At 44.1% G+C, this 15,747-nt stretch overlaps 1 protein-coding gene across 10 annotated transcripts in view; it reads right to left on the reverse strand.

Annotated features, from left to right (window-relative positions):
• The window catches only part of HEMK1 (HemK methyltransferase family member 1), a 111,276-nt gene that overhangs the window by 92,013 nt on the left and 3,516 nt on the right, over window positions 1-15,747 (reverse strand). For all 10 annotated transcript variants that reach the window (XR_005930960.1, XM_029996337.2, XM_041118743.1 and 7 more), the window contains one exon: window positions 13,153-13,246. Coding sequence is in view for 9 of the 10 variants with exons in the window: in XM_029996337.2 (XP_029852197.1) it covers window positions 13,153-13,246 (94 nt within the window). In the remaining variant the exon portion in view is untranslated. The remainder of the gene's footprint in view (window positions 1-13,152; window positions 13,247-15,747) is intronic.

Genomic DNA, 15,747 nt, shown 5'->3' on the forward strand with positions numbered 1-15,747 from the left:
TCGAACAGCTCCGTTTTAATAGAACCCTTTGCCTGTTGATTCCTCCTGCTGAAAGAGCCTGAAAGCATAAGTAAAAAGCAATGATTTGGTTTATTTGAACATGTAAACACTCGATATTTCTTCTAGTAACATTATGACTTCTTCAGATCAGCTTTTCTGAGCCTTTGCCATTTTCAACTCAGCTGTGTTAGGCTTTGCTGCTTTTCCAGTAGCCTGGCTCTGCCAACACTAGCCTTTTGGGAGCCACTGGCTCCTTGACTTTCTTTAGGCTCCTTTTCACAGCCACAGCCTTTTGGGACCTTCACGGGCTTTTTAGCAACAAGCACCTTCAACAGTTTTCATTGTTTTCTCTCAAATCTTCCCCAGTTGTTGAGCTGGAAAGAGCCAGAGGTGCCTGTGCCTTTGCTCACCAGATACTCAATGACAACAGCCTTCATGCTTCTCCAGGCTGTGCCCTCTGCCTTACACAGCTTTCAGTGCTCCTCAGTGATGAGCTCTGTTGTACTCCTACCCAAAAGCCCAAGAGGGAATGAGAAGCAGCCCACAGGCTGGACGGCACTATTCTGAGAGGCCTCTCTCAGAGGTGTGTCTTCACTGCAAAGTTAAGTCTGGTGAGTGATACCTAAGCTAGCCTCAGGTATGAGGAGCCACACTGCAATGCCCTACCCTGGTTACCATGTCGTTATTGGCACTGCGCTCATAAGGGAGCTCTGCTAACAGCCTCCAAAATCACATATTCCTTGTTGCTGCTCTGGGATTCCTTTCCTAGACAATTATGGAGGAAAACATTCTTACAGGCTCCCAACAGGACTATGGGAAACCATTAGACGACTACCAGCACTCAGACGACAACAGGGAAAAATAAATACCTTATCAACCCACTTTTGTGCAAAAATGGCTTTTGCCTTTCAGCTAACAGCTCCAGATGAATCAGTTTGAAAACACTTCAGCAACGGAGACAGCAAGATATTGTAACTGCAGCTGGTTTGGGGAAGCAGGTGCTGATGATTCCAAGACCACAGAAGAAGAGCCACCTAAAAAATTCTGCTCAGCCATTAAATCGCTCTTTAAAATACCAGCCATTTCTAGTCACTTACAAATATTTCCAGGAAATCTCTACAGTAACTCAGAAGAACCATCTGTCTCCAGGGCTGATCACAGAGTAGCACAAGTTACTGATTACAAACGTCCAAATGTAACTTTCACACAGCAGAACTATTGTCAGCATTTATTAACTTCCTTAAGGCTTATCATTAGTAATTTCAACCTTGGAGTTTTTAATGGAACTTCTACTTTACACATTCCACAGTGAAAGTATTTTTAGAGTGCTTGCCAAAGCTCCTATTTAAATATGACTGATTTCAGTTTTCATCACATGTATATTAAAAAAGGGATGTTGGTATTACTTCGGCTTTGTATCCTACTTCTCGACTCCCTTGCCTTATTGTCTTGGTTATTTCATATACTTCTTACCGAGGCAAAGGCTAGTTCTTGCATTATACATGCTTATCATAGTAGTTCAAAATTAAAAGATATTAAAAATAATGTGACAACATAAAGAAACTACATCCTTTTCCAGACATTAGTATCTCACTACAATCAAAAAGTTCAATAACTATGAAAATAAACTCTTTTATGAAATAAATTCGATTGGCAAGCAAAACAGAAGGTGTATTCTAACTGGCAAATTATGAAAAAAATGACTAGTACAGATTATTCGATGTTGAATTAAATTTGCAGTTATGTATGCATTAAAAGCAAGAAGTAAAGACAAAATAGAATGCACTAGAATAAGAGTATTAACTCTTGCATGAATGCAAGAGAATAAGAGTATCTGCATTAACTGGCTGTGGTATCATGGTCCTTTTCTTCACTTAGAGCTTTCACGTGAAAACCACATTTCCCCAACATCTGCAAAAGAATCAGAAAAACCCAGCAACCATGATAGACAGTATGCCCAGTTAGCCCACTGCCCTTGTCACTAGGTTTCCTTTTCAGAAATCATGAATGATTAAGTTATCCCAAATTGTTTTGAAACCGTAGTCTTCAGATACTTCTTAGTATTTTAGCAAGCCATCCAGCCAAAATCTGTGCTCTCCAAGCACACCATCATCTCCAAGATGTCACCACTGGAAACTGATAAATTACAGCACTTTGCAGAACATAGCAGAACCACTTTCAAATCTCATCTTGGGAGATTAAGTATTTCTGGCCATGCATTACAGTGTTCATACAAAGACTACAAAATACCATGCAAGACAAACATTCCCTACCTCTGTACAAGAATCTGACTAGAGCCACAGCTGGGGAAGAGCAACAAAGAGGCAGAAGGTGCTAAAAAGAGATGCCAGTCCCAGACACAGAGTAACTGGGACAACAGCAGATAGCCAAAGACTGTGGTCTTTATTGTGTAGGATACCCCACATCTTCTCAGACTGAACAGATTCAGAGTGCAAACATCTGCTAATGTAATGCCACCATTGCTGAAAGCCATCTTAACCGTCAGTTTAATCACCAGCTCTAAAGGTTGAGAGATGAAATTATAAAAATTCCACTGGGAGAAAACACTTTGGCAGCCTAGGTAATTAACCTTTGGAATATGCTAGGTAAATTCTCCACAAGCTGGCACATTAAACTGAAATGGCAGGCTGTTTAAAGGGGCTTATTTTCACTCACATCATTTACAGGATTCAATACATCAGAGAAAGAAATGTCCTTCACTACAGAAAAACGCTACTTTGGATAAAACAAAGATTTGACAATCAGCGGGTCTTTATAGTCTCTAAAAACAGGAAAATAAGTTGGCTTGCTCAGGTGCCTTGTCCCTGCAACATGCTGAGTGCTTCAATACCTTTAACACATTTATCCTCACAGCTCCCATGTTCCAGATGAGCAACTGTAAAACAGTGACCATCCCAAACTCATGAAGGACGACTACGGCAGAGCAGAGCACTGAACCCAATGCTCCAGAAGCTTCATCTGCATCTTTCCAATGACACCACTTTACATCACGGCAACAAATTCCAGTTAGGAACAGGCAGGTCTACAGTTGTGTGAGGGCAACTGCCCTCCTGCAGAAAAGCAGAAGGCACAAAGATCAGAACCAAATTCCCACATCGCCTAAACAAACAGTGCTTGGCTGCTCTTGAATCATCTTTTTGTTTTTACTGTTGTAGATAAAAACTGTAAATATATAAAAAAAAAAAAATCCAAAGCACCGCATTAAGGAGCAAGTAAAATCATAAATTCAAGAAGTATCTTGAGACACGTGACCTGATTCCACATTTACCCATAGCATGTTAACCAATGGATAGGATGAATGCTCAACTGTGGAATTACTAAAATTCAAGTTATTGCTTACAGTATGCGTCATTATTGTCAGTAACAACACAGCCTACACTAAAATCCTGCTAACCAGTGCTACAGGTACTGGCAGAACTACTTTTATCCTGGAGCCTGGTGTACACATACGTGGGTATAAGTGTGATATTTGTGTCAGAGTGAGGAAGTGGAACATTTTTAAGATCTTTTCTCCCCTAGTCTGTGCAAGAAGCTCCTTCCCCCCAGCAAAAGCCACTTTTGTTGGAAGGAGTGGAGGGACTGAATGGCAAACAGACAAAACCAGAGAGAAACTAAAATCCTCTCTCTGCTTTTGCTAGCAATGGCATGAAGGTGGAAGGGAAGGAGGGCCCTGGACATGGCTTCAGCAGCCCCCACAACTCAGAGCCGCCGACATCTGCTTGCAGGGGCAGATTGCACATTTCATTCAATAGATGGGTGTACAGAGGTGTTCAAGTAGCAAAGAGGAAGAGCTAGAAGTCACATGGAAAAGTGAGCTCAGTAGCCACCGCTATCCCTTGGAGCAAATCTTATGTATGGCTAAAACTGGCCTACAACTGTCCTCTCCCCTGCAGCTTACAGGATTGCCATGCGCCTTTCCAGGGCACACCAGCAATGCCAGTGTGCTCCACAGCCTTTTTGTCATCTGTTACAGGCAAATAGCTCGACAGTCAGGGCAATAGGCTAGGCTTAGGAATGGGGCCAGCTCACAGCTCTGCAGAGTTACTAGTGTGACTAAATCCCAATCTGTCTGCATGTTGCAAACTCCTCTTGCACAGCAATAATCAATGAACTTCCCTTTCTCCCCCATTTTACAGGATTTTGTGCAAATAAATATTCAAGAGGATGTCAAGAGCACCAGCTACCTCCGAAACCTGTGCATTCATGAGTGTGGTAAGCTAGGTGCAAAGCAAAGTATCTGGAAGGGTTTTTACACTGCACTGGGCTAGAGGTGATGCAGGCATCAAGTGATAGGTTTTCAGGGACCAAAATTCTGCTACTTAGCACAAAATGGAGTGGGGAGAAGGTGGCAGTATCTAGACCCTCTATGTCTTTGCCAGAAGTGAATTTAAAAATCTACAGGGGAAAAATGCAGGACATCCTTGAGAGGGAAAAGGCTATCTGGTCCTCGCTAGCAAAGGAAGAGCTTGCGAGGATTAGAAGAGACCTATTACCTACAGTTCCATATATAGAGGACGCGAATATTTGCTTCTCATGCTACTTTATTTCCAGCACTCAGATTCTCAAGCTTTTGTCTCTTAGCCAAGCCACTTACAGCCTGCTTTCACCTTGCGATTCCAGGAAGTCTTGCTTCACTGCCAGATTCGCCCTAAGTTCACGCTATCATTTATTTGCTCCCCCCCCCGCCATCTTCTCTGTTGAGTGAAACAAACGCAAAACTTTGTGAACACCTCCAGCTTCCCATGAGCCTCTGCCTCACCCTTCCACCCACAACTCCTGTTCCCCAACCTCCCCCCCTAGCACACACTCATGTTCTGACAGGTTCTTGGTATTACCTCCCCCTCCCTGAAGCCAGGTCTCTAGTTCACTGTATTTCTTGGAACTGCAGCTGCACAAAGAAAGTGTGAGGACAGTGTCTGCCAGCACCCAAACCACAAGCTCCACAGCTGCACAGCTCCAACCAGCAGACAGCACAAGGTCAGGCAGCTTTCAGCACCAAGACAGTAGGGAGGAAACAGCAGAGATTCTCGCTGCTCGATGGTGGCTACAGAGCTGTGCGGAAGTCCAGAGTTGAGGCAATCATGTGCTACAGTCCAACAACAGTGAATGACCCATCTGATGTTTCTGCGATTAAAAGTACAAGGTTAAGAAAAACAAGAGAAAGGGAAGAATGGGAAAGGCAAGGGTGGAGGTCACAAATTTACACTGCATTCCCTAGAAGCACCCTTTTTTCCGTGCCCCACATGCTCTGCAGAAAGCAGGGAAGACAAGATTCCAGGGGTACAAGTCAGGGTGGCAAGAGGCTCTAACTTCCCAGGCTAGCAAACAGGATGAGGAAAGCAAGAGACACACGAAAACCTGGGTAACCTCTGTGCTCTTGCACGCTTCCTGGGAATGTTTTACTTATTTGTACGCTTTCCAGAAACTTCTGTTCTCAGAATCCAGGACTTTCCATAGAGCCTGATCTGATACTAACCAAATCACCCCTCCCCTCCTGTTTGTCCACTTGGCTGCCAATCAGCACATGACAAAACACCAGGAAGCCAAGCTCAAAACCTAACTCCATGGCAATGGTCCTAGAAGATCACTGCCACGTACCCTCCTTCCAAAACCGAGCCACCAAGCCAGCCCAGTGCTTAGAGGGCAGGCAGGCTATGGCATTTTTGTCCTGGGCTCTTCTGCCTGGCACCGCAGTAGGAAAGAGAAAATGTTGCACAAAGCCCATGAAACTCCCTCTAGACATGTATAAAAAGCAAAACACCAGAATAATTCCAGAAGGAGCCACTGATCCTGAAAGAAAAGCTGGCTTTATGCAGAAGCAATGGACAGACAAACAGGTAAAGGCACACCTAATACTGAGGAAGGAGTTTGGCTTCTCTGTTGCACAACAGAAGCAGCTCCTGAGGCGTCAGGGCACATGCCAAGCACTGTTTCATCTGTTGGAGGAGAGGCTGTGACAGCACCCAGAAATGACTTCATCAAAAAGCAGCAACCTTTGCAACCCATATGTGTTAGTGCACAACAGAAGTTACCACAGCTGTCACGTCTAAACTTAGCCATGGCCAAGAGGGGCAAGAAGAGTGGATCAAAGTCACTGTACAATGGCCATACCTCGGGTCTCCAGCACAAACCTCTATCTAGGCACATTTCTCCAGAAGCAAGGTATTTTCTTTCTCTGCACATACGGGTATTGACCACTGCCAGATACAGCATCTGGACAGATGCACTGGTCCAGCTCACTAATCCCCAGCTCTGAAATTCCAGTTACTTGGTTGTCTGAAAGAAGCTGGGGGTTAGGGAATGGATTTTTTTTTTTTTTTTTCCCCTCTGTTCATGTAGGGAATCCCCTCGAGTCCCATCCCTCCTGTTACAGCCATTCTGTAGTTTGTTTTTCTCCAGTTCTAGTCCTAAATCCTGCTCTAACTGCTGGTGAGCTAAGCTATGCAGCTGAAACTCATACAAAGAAAGACCCTCTTTCAATTGGAAAAGGAAGATTAAAATGCTAAAGACTTCACAAAGTTCTTTTAGGGCCAAAAGAAAATAAAGGCATTAACAACATGGAGATCTGTGAGAACATATTAGGAAAGTCTATGTAAGTTAACCTGGGGAACAGGTTTGTGCATGACTTAAAAGAACAGCTGTTGCTTTCCCTGCCTTCAGCGCAAATTTTAGGTTTAAATTTACATTTTTGAGTCTGTCCTGGAAATCACCAACTTTGAAGTAATCCTCTGCACTAGCACAGCCTTTTTTTTTTTCTTGCATAGGAAGCCAGGAGAAACTACTGCCATAGTTCATCTTGGCCAGTTAGCCAGGAACAACCCTGTTTCTTCCTCTGTTTCCTTTTGAACAAGAAGAAATCTGTCCTGGGAAAACATCCTGTCCTGATTTTAAAGTGGCCAGCAATAGACTCCTGCTAAGCTGTTTCAGTAATTAATTACACTCTCTGTTAAAGATGTGCACCTTTTCTTCTGGCCTGCATTTATAGTACTTGTTATACACTTGTCTATGAAACCAAAGAGACTTCTGTTATCAAATTTCTGCTCCCTGTGCCAGGTAATTAACCCCTAAGCTTGTCTTTGATGAGCTAAACAGTCTTTCACAACAAGGCAGATTTTTCCAGCTGTTAATCCACCTACTGGTTCTTCTCCAAACCTAGTTTTCCATTTCTTTCTCAACCAGTCAGTAACATAACTGGACATAATATTTTTTGCAACTATTCCACTACTGTAGTACACAGATTATTTAATCCTGCTACTTGTATTTGGCAATCCCCTGTTAACACACGCAAGGATCACATCAGCCTGCTGGGCAGCCCACTGAAAATGGGTGCTTGTGGTCAGAATATCCATAAGAGCCCCAAATCTTTCTCCAAGCTCTCCTGGCAGCAGAAGCCCCTCAGCCACAAGGCACAGGCTGCATTATTTGTCTCTGCATATATTAAACACTATTAAACACTTGTGCCTAGCTCAAAGAGCAATTCCAATTGCTCTGCAGCAATAACAGGATCCCTTCATAATTCCCATTCCTCAGCCTCTGTGCCACAGCCCACTTTCAGAAAATATTGTTCTCCTCCAACATACTGATAAACTATTGCCTATCATCTGGGCAAAATCTGATCTACATGATGCCACAACAGCAACACTCCAACTTTAGCACATTAGTTTACAGCTACATTTTGACAGATAGCAGCTAAATTTTGATCTATTAAATAATGCCCTATTGCATTTATGTTCAATATACCTTATAGAAGTCTATATATATTTCAAGAAGGAACCTTAAGCTATGTACAAGATAGGGCACCATTATCCTTTTTCATTTCCCAAATTGGGAAGCCAGTGACGCAAAAAGGAGAAGCAGCCTTCCTTTGAAGAGACAACGGGTCAGAAGCAAAACCACGAAAAAAAAGCCAATCTCCTGACTACTGATCAATGGCTGTACTCACTAGACAGTGTGACCTTCTGACTTTTCCAACAACTAACCATCTGTGGCAATGAAATTAGGGAAATGAAAGTCCATTCTGCGTCAAAAGCTTCCTTGTAGCACTGATTAAAACAGAAAATGTGTAAACTGCTTTAACATAAAGCACTGGAGAAAGACCCCACCTTGCAATCTGTATATTTGCATATAGATGTCAGGAAGCAAAAATCCTCCCTTCTCTGTGTACTTGACCTTCTTAAAAGGTCAATGATTATGTTTAGCTAAAAATAAGGTTAAACTTCATGAAAGGTTTCTCTGAGCAAATCTTTGCCTAAAATGCTTTTGCAGAGCACCCCAGCACAAAGACTGCCATTCAGCTGACAGATGCAAGTAAACAGCAATGGTTTTGGTGTACTGAGCATGTTATCATGGGAAACAAACAATCTATCTTGGGAAACAAGATAAAAGCTTAAAAATCATAAGTGGAAAAAGAATTGATTAGACAGCGACAGGACTAAAAATTACAAATGCTATAGAGAGCATGAATGGTTTATGTGTTACACAGCAAGAAGTAAGGGCTTTCCTCTTAAACAAGCAGGCAGCACCAGAAGCAAAGAAAATACTTTTCCCACTTACAATACAAAATTAGAAAGATTTGCTGTCAGATGATGTCATGGAGGCTAGACACAGACAGACTCAAAAGAGGATTAAACAAATTAATGGAGGACAGATCCATTAGTGATTATGAAGCAGGACGACCCCAAATCCAGCTTTGGCTAAGAACAGTCCTTAACTGCTGACTGTCAGAAGAAGGGGGGGATCCTCCCATACCTATCTTTTCCCTTGTAATTTTGCCCCCACCATCTGCTATGAGCCCCGATCAGAGAGAGTACATTGAACTAGACAGACCAATATAGTCTGACCTACTAAGTCTTTTTTCTTGCTCTCACAGGAGATTGCAACCGCAATATTTTTTGCATGACTACTAAAAAATGTTCAGCATGGCACAGACTTGTAATTTCTTTCCCTAAGATGTCTCCCAAGGTAAACACACATCCTCACCCTACAGTGTCGCCCCCTTACAGGACAATGGACTGTTCTCATGACACAGCCATCACAACAAAGCTAAGACAGAAAATAAATATGTAGGGTCTGAGCTCATGCCAAGGTCACAACAGGTCAAGGAGGTGTCACCAGGGGACTCCTGGCTGGCCTGAGGGTCAGAGGGGATGGAGGGACTGTGACAATCCTCCCAAACAGAACTGAAGCTCTCCTCCCAGCAGCTTTCCTCCAGCAAAAACAAAACTCAGTGACCAAGAAAATGACTCTACCCACACAGTAGTTGCAAGGGATAAGAGATGGCCATTTTTGTTCCCACTGAACAAATAAGCCTTCACTTGCTTTACAACACAGCATCTGAGAGAGGAGGGGATCAGAAACACCAGAAATCCTATAATAATTAATAGGAAATAACACCATCAGGAACTCTGCCAGCCTAAGCCTGGAGTGCCCTCTAGGGGTAAAAGACTGGTGAGCCACATACCCCAAACTACTTCCTTCGGAGAAGTCCTGGACCAAACCAAACCTTTCCTTAATGAAGTCATGGTGAGGCTTCATTTAGCCTATATTTGCCTGGACAAAAAAGGAATTATGTATCCACGGTTGGCTGAGTTCTCCTCCTCTTTGTCCTATTTTTCCTCTGGTCCATAAGGCTGCTGCTTGAGTTTTAGAAGGCCTTGCTTTGGGAAAAGGACTTTCTTCTCCATTAATACAGTGACTAAGCAATGTTGGGACAGGGATTCCTTGACATTACAATAATAGTTGCATAACAAAGATAATTCAGGAGACTGAGAACACCCCTAAACTTTGGCCCAAACACCTCCCCATTGCAGAAGCCTGGGTCTGGTGGTCCCACAAGGCAGGACGCTGAGTTCTGCAACCCCTTGCAAACCCACTCAGTGCTTGCAGCAGCGAGTCCAAAGCTTTGCTCACATAGGGCCAGGTAACTGGAGGAAGGTGAGACTGAGGACTGCTTAACAAAACTCTCTTCCAACAGTATGCCTGTGCTCACAGAAGTATCTATCAGCCCTGCAGGCCAAGAAGTTATGACTGAATGCAGTCAGCTTTGTTATCCCACTCTCAGAGCTTAAACAGGACCTGCTAGTTTCCTAATTTTAGCTGCCTGTCCCTTCCCACCCGGATTCCCACAGAACAGAAGAATGAAGCCACATGTGCTGAAAAAATATTCCCAGAGGGAGCAAACGGGAGAGGGCTCAGCTAGCAGAGAGAACAAAATAGACTACAAAGGGGCAAATTTCACACAGGGCAAAATTAAGCAGACGACTGAGCTTCTCTCTTTGCATGTGTCTCTCTGTCCCCAGGACTGAAACAATGCTGGTGGTTTATGTCCTACTGTGTTCACCTTCATGCCATTACCAACGCGTCTGGGAGCAAGAGTCATAACCCTACTGCTGTAACCATAGAACAAAATGTGTGTGATAAACATGGCTCCTCTTCCTTTCAGTCTTTGAATCAACAAGCAGGAGCATTTGCAGAAGCTACATAAATATAACCAGAAAGCAAATTTTGCAGCTGCTTGTGTATCTGCACTAACAAGTCAGTTTAGGGAGTCACATTTACTCAGCCAAGGACAAGACTTGCCATGTGGCTTGTGTGTGCGGTCACAGATAAGCAACTTGAACCTGGGATATCAACGCTGATAATGAACTGCTTCCTAAAGAACAAGGATTATTTACAGGTATTATTTGGTGAAAAGTTCCAGCACCGTTTGTTTTAACAATGCTGGAGACAAATCCTGAACAGAAAGAGAGCAACAGATGCCACTAATTTCCACCACTACAGTTTTTAAGTCCAATGAAGTCTGGAAAAATTACTCTGATGAAGCAAAACATAGGCAAACCCCAACCCAAACACACCACGCAAAACCCAGAGTCAGAGATGACCAACCTTTTCTTCCTAGCAGAAGGAAAGGATCTGGACACCAACTCACTTTGTGCAACAGGTTACACACAGTACACGATTCCTGGAAGCAGCACATGCCTCAAGTAATGTCCTGCCAGGTGCTGCTAAATAGCTGGGTCTTGTCCCCATGCTCTTCCTGTCCAAGTAACTCCCCCAGCACCAGATCACAAGAAAAATCTCAGTTGCCAACAGAGCTCCATTCCTGAGCTATCATCATAAACTCCTGGCTTTCCATAATAAATGTGTGAAAAATGTGCCTTCATAGTAAGTACCATGACACATCAAATAAAGTTTTCCCAGAAAGACAAGGTTTGGGTTAAGCTGTTTATGCTACAGATTTGAACCAGGGTATGTTAAGCGGTTTCAAACACGGCATGTTACACAGCACTGCATTTCAGTTTGGGCCAGCGGAGATGCTTTTACCAAAATCACGCATGTGGGCACAATTAACAACGTTCTCAGGCATTAGCCACCCTGGCTTCCACTCCACACAATAGGCCTTTGTTTGAAGCCTGGCACAGCATGGAGAGAATTAGAGCACAGCACCAGAGGAAGCCTTGCCAGCAGATGTTTTGACTGGCAGAACATGCAAGTTCTCCCTGGTTTTAATGCTCACGTTGCATCGCATCCACGAATTAATGGGGAGTTAGAGGTTGGAAATACTCTCTTGAATCAACTGGAGCAGAAATACTGTTAACAATAAAAAAGCTAATCATTGCTGGGCTCCAACTGGCAAAACTATTCCTTAGAGCCCTATCTCCAAACTTAATCGCCACAGAGTGATCAAACCCAGACACAACAGAGAGCTCACACCTTGTCTGGACACAAGTGTCACCACTACGATTTAGGGCCCAGCAGGCTCTCAGTGAGATGTTGCTGATGCCCCACATCAAATTAAGAGTCTCGTTCTGAATATTCTTCTACAGGCTGTGATGAGAAGATGTCTAAGTGGTAGTTGTGCTGACTCCCGCTAAAATGTCTGGAACCCTCTCATGGATTTCCATAGCACCCTCTTCTTCAAAGGGCACAACAGAAGCACAGGCTGTCTTTGCCTTATAACTTTTGTGAAATAAAAGGTGTCAGATGAAGGATTCTGCAGACTGTATCCTCTCTTTACTGAGCTGCTGCTTTCTTCATACATTCCCAATACTATCCCTTCCCCAGAAAAAGCTAAGGTGGTCTTCCCATCTCCAAAGCCCACTCAGTCCTTGGCACCTCTTCTGACACTGTCAGTAGGGGACGTTCTGTCTGAATGATCCTTTTCATTCTTTTTACAGCATGGGCCCTTACTTATAGAGACCTGAGCAGAGGGCTGCCAGCACATTACAACAGTCATCAAGCAGCAGGCAAACGACTGAAGAAATGACCATTAGACTGAAACAGGTTTAAGCTTCTTGGACTCCTAAATGGACAAGCCATGGAGGCCACTTAATCTCCAAAAGTTAACACAGGCTCCAGAAGAATACAAATTCTCAGAAGAAAAACCAAAACAAAATGAAAGAAACAAGCAAAAAAAAGAACCAACCCAAAACCAAAAAAAAACCCCTCACAAAACCTTAAACCTCCTGAGGACTAGTAAACAGAAAGACTTGCTTGCTAGGATGGTCTATGAGCTGAAAACTAGGCTAGTGTCAGGGAAAGTGTCACCATGTAGTTAGTTCTTAGGCTTTTCCCTAGCAGCAGGAACACCAGGGAAAATGGAGTTTTAACTTGATCATGTATGGCTGTCCTTTACATCCTTACAACTAACATTCATGTTTAATTTCAGCCCAGGTCAAAACTTACCCTTCAGTTTCCAGTGTTTGTCCAGAAACCACTGTGGAGCCATTAGACAGGTGGTATCTGCCATTTCCTACCAGCCTGCACTGCTCTAGTCTGCACATGGACAAACAGGCTCTCTGGAGTCCATTACCATTTTCCAATAGCAGCGTTCTAGTAACAGCTTTAAGGAAAAGAAGCCAAGTCTTTCCATCAATGGAGATGGATCTCTGTGTAATTAAGTGATACGCTAGCTTGCGACATCTCTTGCTCTGAGCCAGGAGGCAAAGTTCGCCAGCACCAGTTCCAGATCACAAGCTTAGAATCCCCCCCTGTTGTAAAAGAAGTGATCTGACCTTCTCATCACTACAACCTCATGATATACAGGGCACCTGCATAGCAATGCTATGATTGTATTGTATGATGTAATTCACAGATTCAAGCCCGCCCCCGCCACGTTCTCCACATTCATACCTCTGTTTCAGGCCGAGGAATAAATACTGGTGGTTTCATCTTCAGAGTCAGGTCCTGAAAGTCCCACTCACCCAGCACATACTGCACCGGCATTCTGTGGCAGGCAAAAGCAAGTGTGAACACTTTAAGACTACACTCTGTAACACAAAAAAGCACTCAATACCATGCTTACCTCATTACTAACCAGATAACCCTTCTGAGGGCACACACCTAGACACCCCCAAGGCTCTCAACTGCATGTGCAATGTGCATATGTGCTCTAAGGGAGCTGTGGGAGCTCCATTCCCACAAAAGAGTTTGTTATCAAGCACTGGATGTGGGTAACTACAGGCTAGTCAGCCTCACCTCCATACCGGGGAAAGTGATGGAACAAATAGTCCTAGAGATTGTTTCAAATATACTAAATACAGGAAGGTGACTGGGAGTAGTCAGCATGGATTTACAAAGGGGAAATCATTCCTGACCAACCTGATAGCCACCCATGACACAATGACTAGCTTAGTCCATGAGACGAGAGTAATCAATACTGTTTATCTTGACTTTCCTAAGGGTTCTAATACTGTCTCCCACAACATCCTCATATACAAGCTGACAAAGTATACACTAAATAAATGAGGTAGACTGAAAATTGACTGAACCAGCAGGCTCGGAGGGCTGTGCTCAGCGGCACAAAGTCCAGCTGAAGGCTGACCACTAGTGGAGTACCCCTGGGGTCAAGAGTGGGGCCAATACAGCATAACATCTTCACTAATGATCTGGATGAAGGGACAGAGAGCACCCTTGGCATGTCTGCAGATGACAGAAAATTGGGAGGACTGGTTAATTGACCAGATGCATGTACTACTTTTCAGAGGGACCGCAGGAGGCTGGAGGAATGGGCTGACGGGAACCTCAAGAAATTCAGGAAAAAGCAATGTGAAGTCCTATAAACTGGGGAGGAATAACCCCATGCACCAGTACAGGCTGCGGGCCAACCAGCTGGACAGCAGGCTTGCAGAAAAGGCCCTGGGGATCGGGTGGACAAGTTGACCATGAGCTAACAATGTGCCCTTGCAGCAAAGGCGGCCAGTGGCTTCCTGAACTGCATTAGGCAGAGCGTTTGCCAGAAGGTCAAGGGAGGGGATCATTCCCCTCTATTCGGCACTGGTGGGAAACATATGGAGTGCTGGGCTCCCAGTACAGTAGAGACATGGATGTACTGGAATAAAGTCCAACAAATGCCCATTAAGATGATTAAGGGATTGGAGCATCTGACATACAAGGAGAGAGACTGAGAGCTGGGACAGTTTAGCCTTGAGAAACGAAGGCTCAGGCTGGCAGGGGCAGGGGAGGGGAATCTCATCAATAACCATATGTATCTGGTGAGATGGAGTGAAGAACAGGGAGCCTGACTCTTTTCAGTGGTATCCAGTGAAAAGACAGGCAAAGGGCACAGACTGAAATACAGAAAATTCCATTTAAACCTAAGAACCACCCCCCTTTTTTCTTTTTTTAAACACTGTGAGTGTGGTCAAACACTGGAACAGGCTGTCCAGAAAGTTTACATAGTATCTATCTTTGGATGTATTAAAAACCAAACTGGGCATGGCTCTGAGCAACTTGCTCTAGTTGATCCTGCTTTGAGCAGGAGGGGTGGACTAGATTTCCAGAAGTCCCCATCAACATCCATGATTCCATGATTTATGAATTTTGGGGCCATGTTTTCAGCTGCTGTGAGGCACCACACCTCACTTCTTCATGTAGAATAGCAGGTATTTCTTGCAACCTTAACAGCACTTAAGACAGAGCAACTCGCAAGTCAGACAGTTCTGGGAATTTTGCATTTCTGCTCTTAACACAAGACTCAAGAGCAGAGGAAAACTTCAGGGAAGACACTCAGATGCTACAAAGAGTAATCACTGTTAACACACTGACTCCCTGAGAAACCTTCACATCCTATTCTGCCTAAGTCGTGGCAGGATTAATCTGCACAGCAAAATAAGGATCCACATCATAACCACGCTCACATAAACAAGCAGGAGGATGCTACCTCCAAACATACTCCCCAGCATCTCCCACCCTTCCAAATGATCCAAGTTCCAGAATATTTCCTCTCCCCACACACTACTCCCCAGGCCCAGTCTGATTCCAGGTAGCTCCTTCATACCAAACCCATTTAACTTTTGTGCTAAGAGAACCGCTCACACAGAGCAAACAAATGGAGGCCAAACGAAGACCAAAGCTACAGCATCCATGAATACCTCTAAACACCAGGGAAATCCCTCTGCAGGCAAAGCCAAGAAAGGAAAGCACAGCAACACCACAGACCAGTATAGGACTGGCAGCTGAAGAGAGTGCTGAATCAGACAGAAGGGGCCAAGGCTCAATTTTCTAAGCACAGAAGGGCTTAATGAAAATGTACCCAACTCAGAGCCGGTATTGCCAGTTTCCAGCTCCTCTGCAACATCCCTTAAACCCTCTTTGCTCCCAGACAGGACAGACAGGTGATTTGCTACCTGACAACAACAGCAAATGCCCATCACTTGAGTCACCATGAGACACCTACACAGCACTGTTACTTGACATGTCAGCTGCTAATGGTCTTCTGCCTTCTCT

Source organism: Aquila chrysaetos, chromosome 20 (assembly GCF_900496995.4).
Source record: "Aquila chrysaetos chrysaetos chromosome 20, bAquChr1.4, whole genome shotgun sequence".
Classification (NCBI taxonomy): Eukaryota; Metazoa; Chordata; class Aves; order Accipitriformes; family Accipitridae; genus Aquila; species Aquila chrysaetos.